Source organism: Engystomops pustulosus, chromosome 11 (assembly GCF_040894005.1).
Source record: "Engystomops pustulosus chromosome 11, aEngPut4.maternal, whole genome shotgun sequence".
NCBI lineage: Eukaryota > Metazoa > Chordata > Amphibia > Anura > Leptodactylidae > Engystomops > Engystomops pustulosus.
The window spans coordinates 1,383,025-1,392,184 of NC_092421.1; the positions used below are offsets into that span (position 1 = coordinate 1,383,025).

At 55.3% G+C, this 9,160-nt stretch overlaps 1 protein-coding gene across 1 annotated transcript in view; it reads right to left on the reverse strand.

Annotated features, from left to right (window-relative positions):
- Window positions 1-4,456: 4,456 nt before the first annotated feature.
- The window catches only part of LOC140106339 (uncharacterized), a 17,510-nt gene continuing 12,806 nt past the window's right edge, over window positions 4,457-9,160 (reverse strand). The window contains exon 7 of the mRNA XM_072130738.1: window positions 4,457-5,890. Within this exon, the coding sequence (XP_071986839.1) occupies window positions 4,982-5,890 (909 nt within the window). The 3' untranslated portion in view covers window positions 4,457-4,981. The remainder of the gene's footprint in view (window positions 5,891-9,160) is intronic.

Consider the following 9,160-nt stretch of genomic DNA (forward strand, 5'->3'; position numbering starts at 1 on the left):
AAAATATTCAGGCTGCGTTAAGTCACGTTTTGAAATAGATGAGCTGAGAAGAGAGGATCGAGGAAGACCTGCGGGATGAAAGGCGCGTTGTGGGGCTGAACGCCAGGTACTGTGGTCCACAGGATTTCCCTTACACAGGCTTCAATCTTTAACATTGTCTTTGTACTGTTATCATTACTGGGGGCATCATTGTGACTACTGGCTACCAGGGGCATTTCTGTGGCTGCTGGGGGCATCACTGTGACTACTAGCGAGAATCCCTGTAACTACTGGCTACCTGGGGGCATCCCTGTCACTGCTGGCTATGGGTGGGCATCATTGTGACCACTGGCTACCGGGGGCATCATTGTGACTACTGGCTACTGGGGGCATTTCTGTGGCTGCTAGCTACTGATAAGAATCCCTGTAACTACTGGCTGCCGGGGTGCATCCCTGTGACTGCTGGACTGCTGTCTAAGGGTGGGTATCATTGTCACTGCTGGCTACTGGGTGCATTACTGTGACCGCTTGCTGCCTACGGCATTCTTGTGATTGCTGGCTACCAGGGGCATTCCTGTGACTGCAGGCTACAGGGGATAATCCCAGTGACTGCTGGCTGCCAGGGGCATTTCTGTGACTACTGGCTAACAGGGGCATTCCAGTAACTGCTGGCTACTGGGGTTATTCCTGTGACTGCTGCGGGCATTACTATGACTGCTAGGTACCAGGGAGAATCCCTGTGATTGCTGGCTAGCAGTGAAATCACAGTGACTGCTGGCTACCGGGGTCATCATTGTGACTTTTGGCTACCGAGGGCATTCCTGTGTCCGCTGGCTTCCGGGGGCATCGCTGTGACTGCTGGCTACTGGGGGCATCGTTGTGACTGCTGACTACCGGGGGCAGGCCCTGTGACTGCTGGCTACCGGGGGCAGGCCCTGTAACTGCTGGCTAACAGAGCATTTCTGTGACTGCTGGCTACCGGGGGCAGGCCCTGTGACTGCTGGCTACCGGGGGCAGGCCCTGTGACTGCTGGCTAACAGAGCATTTCTGTGACTGCTGGCTACCGGGGGCATTCTTGTGACTGCTGGCTAACAGAGCATTTCTGTGACTGCTGGCTACCGGGGGCAGGCCCTGTGACTGCTGGCTACCAGGGGCAGGGGCTGTGGGGAATCCTATGATTGATGGCTAGAGGAGACATCACAGTGACTGCTGGCTACCCATGGAAATACTGTGACTCTTGTCTTCCGTGGGCATCACTGTGACTGCTGGCTACTGGGGGCATCGTTGTGATTGCTGACTACCGGGGGCAGGCCCTGTGACTGCTGACTACCGGGGGCAGGCCCTGTGACTGCTGGCTACCGGGGGCAGGCCCTGTGACTGCTGGCTACCGGGGGCAGGCCCTGTGACTGCTGGCTCCCGGGGGCAGGCCCTGTGACTGCTGGCTACCGGGGGCAGGCCCTGTGACTGCTGGCTACCGGGGGCAGGCCCTGTGACTGCTGGCTACCGGGGGCAGGCCCTGTGACTGCTGGCTACCGGGGGCAGGCCCTGTGACTGCTGGCTACCGGGGGCAGGCCCTGTGACTGCTGGCTACCGGGGGCAGGCCCTGTGACTGCTGGCTACCGGGGGCAGGCCCTGTGACTGCTGGCTACCGGGGGCAGGCCCTGTGACTGCTGGCTAACAGAGCATTTCTGTGACTGCTGGCTACCGGGGGCAGGCCCTGTGACTGCTGGCTACCGGGGGCAGGCCCTGTGACTGCTGGCTACCGGGGGCAGGCCCTGTGACTGCTGGCTACCGGGGGCAGGCCCTGTGACTGCTGGCTACCGGGGGCAGGCCCTGTGACTGCTGGCTAACAGAGCATTTCTGTGACTGCTGGCTACCGGGGGCAGGCCCTGTGACTGCTGGCTACCGGGGGCAGGCCCTGTGACTGCTGGCTACCATAGGAAGGCCCTGTGACTGCTGGCTACCGGGGGCATTCTTGTGCCTGCTGGCTAACAGAGCATTTCTGTGACTGCTGGCTACCGGGGGCAGGCCCTGTGACTGCTGGCTACCGGTGACTGCTGGCTACCGGGGCAGGGGCTGTGGGGAATCCTATGATTGATGGCTAGAGGAGACATCACAGTGACTGCTGGCTACCCATGGAAAAACTGTGACTCTTGTCTTCCATGGGCATCACTGTGACTGCTGGCTACCGGGGGCAGGCCCTGTGACTGCTGGCTACCGGTGACTGCTGGCTACCGGGGCAGGGGCTGTGGGGAATCCTATGATTGATGGCTAGAGGAGACATCACAGTGACTGCTGGCTACCCATGGAAAAACTGTGACTCTTGTCTTCCGTGGGCATCACTGTGACTGCTGGCTACCGGGGGTATCCTAGTGACTTTTCTCTAGTGGGGGCATTCCTGTGACTGCTGGCTACTTTGTGAGAATCCCTGTGACTGATGGCTACTGGTGGCATCACAACGACTGCTGACTACAGGGGTGATTACTGTGACTACTGTCTACTGGCTTATCACTGTGGATACTGGGGGCATCCCTATGATTGCTGGATCCTAGGGGCATCACTGTGACTGTGTAGCTACCGGGGGGTATCACTGTGACTGCTGGCTTACCCGTTGAATCTTTGTGATTGCTTGCTACCGGGGGCATCCCTGTTACTGGTGACTACCTGGAGCATCCCTGCGACTGCAGACTAGGGATATTTTTCTTACTACTGGCTGCATTCCTGTGGCTGTTGGCTACTGGGTAACATCCATGTGACTGCAGGCTGCTGGGTCATCACTGCTGGCCACTGTGGCCTTCACTGTAACTGATGGCTAATGGGGGCATCGCTGGGACTGCTGGCTACTGGGGGCATCACTGTGGCTTCTGGCATCACTGTGACTAGTGGCTGCTGGCTACTGTGGGCATCACTGTGGCTGCTGGTATCACTGTGACTAGTGGCTGCTGGCTACTGTGGGCATCACTGTGGCTGCTGGCTACTGGGGGCATCACTGTGGCTTCTGGCATCACTGTGACTAGAGTCTGCTGGCTACTGTGGGCATCACTGTGGCTTCTGGTATCACTGTGACTAGTGGCTGCTGGCTACTGTGGGCATCACTGTGGCTTCTGGTATCACTGTGACTAGTGGCTGCTGGCTGCTGGCTACTGGGGGCATCACTGTGGCTGCTGGCTACTGTGGGCATCACTGTGGCTTCTGGCATCACTGTGACTAGTGGCTGCTGGCTACTGTGGGCATCACTGTGGCTGCTGGCTACTGTGGGCATCACTGTGGCTGCTGGCTACTGTGGGCATCACTGTGGCTTCTGGCATCACTGTGACTAGTGGCTGCTTGCTACTGGGGGCATCACTGTGGCTTCTGGCATCACTGTGACTAGTGGCTGCTGGCTACTGTGGGCATCACTGTGGCTGCTGGCTACTGTGGGCATCACTGTGGCTGCTGGCTACTGTGGGCATCACTGTGGCTTCTGGCATCACTGTGACTAGTGGCTGCTTGCTACTGGGGGCATCACTGTGGCTTCTGGCATCACTGTGACTAGTGGCTGCTGGCTACTGGGGGCATCACTGTGGCTTCTGGCATCACTGACTAGTGGCTGCTGGCTACTGGGGGCATTACTGTGGCTTCTGGCATCACTGTGACTAGTGGCTGCTGGCTACTGGGGCTGTGACTATTGTCTAAGTGATGGTGAGATATACAGTAATAATCTGAATGTATAACTGACTGATGGAATGTGACACTAATGCACCTAATCCCTGACATACTTACAGTCACTGAATACAATCAGACTAATTGAGACGTGTTGATAAGGAAACTGATATTCCTGAGGTTGGGTGATTTTTAACCCTTACAAGTGAATAACAACGACACAAGATACAAACAAATTGTGTGTAATAAAAGTGATGTTTTATAACTAGTGACTAATGGGTTTTAGTGAGGTCACATTAGACCTTTATTGTAAATACTGTCTACTGGGGGCATCACAGTCACCAGTAGTCACATGGATGCCCCCAGTGATCACAGTGATGCCCCCAGTAGCCAGCAGTCACTGGTATGCCTTAAATCAATAGGATGGCCCCAGTAATTAGAAATTACTGGGATGCCATCCGTAACCACTAGTCACAGGAATTCCCCTAACAGAGTAACCAGCAGTCACCGGGATGCCCCAAGTAATCAAAAAGCCATCACTAGGACTACTGGGGGCATCACTGTGACTACTGGCTACCGGAGGCATCAATGTGACGCAATGAAAAAATTTTGTGTGTGTCTGTAGTAAAGGATCATTAGGAAGGATGAAAACCACTGATCTACAGGAAGCTTGTTCCATGGAGTCATACATTAGGGTTTGGTATGCAAATGTCAGCAGGAATAGGAGGAGCTGAGACATAAAATTGTCAGTATAAAAAACCATAACACATAATCAGACAATTGTTCTCATCCTGATTAGCGGTGATTTCCCATATTCCCAGTGACTGCAGCCGGAGACCTAGCGCCTCCTCCGTGACGTCACTTCCATCTCCCATACAAGTTTCTTTTCCAGGTGACCCCGGTGGAGGACATCGCCCTGATCAATATCAAGAGGCGGAGGTGAGGATTTCCAGGTTTTATTGTGTTTTTCAAATGGTAGATTTCCTATAAGGTATCCTGTGCTCAACAATAGCGAGACTGCAGCCGGCAACACATCACACGTGTTCCACAGCGCCGGGCGCAGAAGACGTGGGGTCATCGTGTAAGTCTCATGACATCATCCTGAGTCTCCTGGACAGGGACTGGTGGCTTGTAGTGCAGTAGAGGGGTAAATAATGGGGTCACTAGTGACTGGAAATCTCAAAACAACAAAAGGTTACAAGAATTTATAAGTAAACGTGTAGACCGTGAACCCATGTGATCACATTGATGTGGAGGAAACAAACCTGCCCCTTCTAGTTCATGTTTTGGGCACCTGGAGGACTCCTTGGTACAGAGAGCCTCCAGACTGTCTCCATCTTACATCTCCTGTCTCATAGCTTCATATCATTATCCTCCCTGAAATGTTCAGGTCACTCTCATGGAATTTCCGATGTGTGTTCAGCCTGAATTTTTGTGCAAAGCATTTCCCGTACTCGGAGCAGGCGTGCAGCTTCTCTCCAGTGTGCGTCCTCTGATGGGAGATCAGATATGGCTTCAAGGAGAACCGTTTCCCGCACTCGGAGCAGGCGTGTGGCTTCTCTCCAGTGTGCGTCCTCTGATGGGAGATCAGATACGGCTTCAAGGAGAACCGTTTCCCACACTCGGAGCAGGCGTGCGGCTTCTCTCCAGTGTGCGTCCTCTGATGGGAGATCAGATACGGCTTCAAGGAGAACCGTTTCCCACACTCGGAGCAGGCGTGCGGCTTCTCTCCAGTGTGCGTCCTCTGATGGAAGATCAGATACGGCTTCAAGGAGAACCGTTTCCCGCACTCGGAGCAGGCGTGCGGCTTCTCTCCAGTGTGCGTCCTCTGATGGGAGATCAGATACGGCTTCAAGGAGAACCGTTTCCCACACTCGGAGCAGGCGTGTGGCTTCTCTCCAGTGTGCGTCCTCTGATGGGAGATCAGATACGGCTTCAAGGAGAACCGTTTCCCACACTCGGAGCAGGAGTGCGGCTTCTCTCCAGTGTGCGTCCTCTGATGGGAGATCAGATACGGCTTCAAGGAGAACCGGTTCCCGCACTCGGAGCAGGCGTGCGGCTTCTCTCCAGTGTGCGTCCTCTGATGGGAGATCAGATACGGCTTCAAGGAGAACCGGTTCCCGCACTCGGAGCAGGCGTGTGGCTTCTCTCCAGTGTGCGTCCTCTGATGGGAGATCAGATACGGCTTCAAGGAGAACCGGTTCCCGCACTCGGAGCAGGCGTGCGGCTTCTCTCCAGTGTGCGTCCTCTGATGGGAGATCAGATATGGCTTCAAGGAGAACCGTTTCCCGCTCTCGGAGCAGGCGTGCGGCTTCTCTCCAGTGTGCGTCCTCTGATGGGAGATCAGATACGGCTTCAAGGAGAACCGGTTCCCGCACTCGGAGCAGGCGTGCGGCTTCTCTCCAGTGTGCGTCCTCTGATGGGAGATCAGATATGGCTTCAAGGAGAACCGTTTCCCGCTCTCGGAGCAGGCGTGCGGCTTCTCTCCAGTGTGCGTCCTCTGATGGGAGATCAGATACGGCTTCAAGGAGAACCGGTTCCCGCACTCGGAGCAGGCGTGCGGCTTCTCTCCAGTGTGCGTCCTCTGATGGGAGATCAGATACGGCTTCAAGGAGAACCGGTTCCCGCTCTCGGAGCAGGCGTGCGGCTTCTCTCCAGTGTGCGTCCTCTGATGGGAGATCAGATACGGCTTCAAGGAGAACCGGTTCCCGCACTCGGAGCAGGAGTGCGGCTTCTCTCCAGTGTGGATTCTCTGATGGTTCTCCAGACTGAGTTTATGGTCACAGCGTCTCCCGCAGTGAGGACATGGATAGGGCTTCTCCCGGTGTGGACCATCTGGTGGCTCCTTAGCTTCAAGCCGCTTCTAAAGCCTTTCCCGCACTGTCCACACGGATGCGGCTTCTCCTCCGTGTGAGTTTTCTTATGTTTATTAAGAGAGGCTTTTAATGGAAAACATTTCCCACATTCAGGGCATGGAAATCTATTGTCCCTATTCCCTGCACCAGCAAGACCCACATGTGACCCATCAGAACGCTGTAGCAGTGAGGGGGCAGGACTGTAGTAGTGAGGGACCCTACTTGGGGGGAAAGTGGTCGACATATTTGTAAAAACTGGAAGCAAAGCCATGCACCTCCGACCTAGAGGGCAACATTCCCTCTGTAAGCAGAAAAGTGAGGCAGGTTGTTTCCCTGGCACTTGCACCTCCCCGGCATCTGCTCCTACCCTGCACCCTGGCACCTCCCTCTACCCTGCACCCTGGCACCTGCACCTCCCCCGGCATCTGCTCCTACCCTGCACCCTGGCACCTCCCCTGGCATCTGCTCCTACCCTACACCCTGGCACCTGCTCCTACCCTGCACCTTTGCACCTGCTCCTACCCAGCACCCTGGCACCTGCACCTCCCTTGCATCTGCTCCTACCCTGCACCCTGGCACCTCCCCTGGCATCTGCTCCTACCCTACACCCTGGCACCTGCTCCTACCCTGCACCCTGGTACCTCCCTTGCATCTGCTCCTCCCCTGCACCCTGGCACCTCCCTGGTATCTGCTCCTCCCCTGCACCCTGGCACCTGCACCTCCCCTGGCATCTGCTCCTACCCTACACCCTGGCACCTGCACCTCCCCTGGCATCTGCTCCTACCCTGCACCCTGGCACCTCCCCTGGCATCTGCTCCTACCCTGCACCCTGGCACCTCCCCTGGCATCTGCTCCTACCCTACACCCTGGCACCTGCTCCTACCCTGCACCTTTGCACCTGCTCCTACCCAGCACCCTGGCACCTGCACCTCCCTTGCATCTGCTCCTCCCCTGCACCCTGGCACCTTTTATGGGGAAATCTGCTATGGGGCCCAAGCTCTCTTGTGCAGGGTTACATTATTCTAGCAGCTGGCAGGAAGACCTGGAGGTGCAAGCAGGTGGAGCACAGAGCAGAGTATTTCAGGAGTATCTCAGCAGCAGAATGACGATCTCTTCATGGCCATGTTCTATCTATTCCCTGTGTACAGAGCGGTACCATGCCACACGTGTGCCGCACTGCATCGCGCTGCGCACCGTCTATGGGGACGTATATACGGCCTATGTACAATCGTGTGAATGCAGCCTTAATGCGCGGCCGGCATTCTGTAAGGTCAGGGTTGTCTCATGTTCTCTGGTGATACAAGTCAGGTCCTATACACAAGGCTGGTCTCATTGATGGGACCCCCAGGGATCACTGAGATAGACGAGTGCGGCGCTCAGTATAGGTGTCACAGGCTGCGCCGCTCAGCTCCAAAAAGTTAATTGGAAAATTGTTTTCATTACACAAACAATTGGAGGCGAGCTGAGCGCAGCAGCCTGCCCCTCCTGATGCCGAGCACCGCACTGGGGGTCCCATCACTGAGACCACCACAGATCAGCAAGTGGACAGGGCCTAGCTGGCTATTACTGGACAATCCCTTTAAGTTCTCGGAGAAGGAGGATCCTGAAATACATGCGATGAGTAACGAGCACCCGGTGATATTCATGTAAACCACGCAGGACCCCGGCGCTTCTTACCCGTCCCATGCGTATCGCTGGCAGATCAGATCTTTATTACACACATTAATGTTCTTTTTTTTACAGGCTCCGGGACTCTTTAGATTATGGTGAATAAAATGGTCAATCAGCTGCAGAGTAATATCAGCTTCTAAGTAATGATTAGATATTTATATGTTGCAGGATATTTCATGCATCTAGTGGTTGCTTTCCATCGGTAAGTGAAAAGTATATACTCGAGTATATAACAAGCCATGGCACCTAATTTTACCACAAAAACTGGGAAAACCTATTGACTCAAGTATAAGCCTATGGTGGAAAATGCATTGGTCACAGTCTCCCCCCAGTATATAGCTATTCAGCCCCTGCCCCCGAGTATATAGCCTGCCAGCCCCTGCCCCCAGTATATAGCCTGCCAGCCCCTGACCCCCAGTATATAGCTATTCAGCCCCTTACCCCCCAGTATATAGCTATTCAGCCCCTGCCCCCCAGTATATAGCTTGCAGCCCCTGCCCCCCAGTATATAGCTATTCAGCCCCAGCCCACCAGTATATAGCTATTCAGCCCCTTACCCCCCAGTATATAGCCTGCCAGCCCCTGCCCCCCAGTATATAGCTATTCAGCCCCTGCCCCCCCAGTATATAGCCTGCCAGCCCCTGCCCCCCCAGTATATAGCCTTCCAGCCCCTGACCCCCAGTATACAGCCTGCCAGCCCCTGACCCCCAGTATGTAGCTATTCAGCCCCTTACCCCCAGTATATAGCTATTCAGCCCCTTACCCCCAGTATATAGCTATTCAGCCCCTTACCCCCAGTATATAGCTATTCAGCCCCTTACCCCAGTATATAGCTATTCAGCCCCTTACCCCCCAGTATATAGCTATTCAGCCCCTTACCCCCCAGTATATAGCCTGCCAGCCCCTGCCCCCCAGTATATAGCTATTCACCCCTGCCCCCAGTATATAGCCTGCCAGCCCCTGCCCCCCAGTATATAGCCTGCCAGCCCCTGCCCCCCAGTATATAGCCTGCC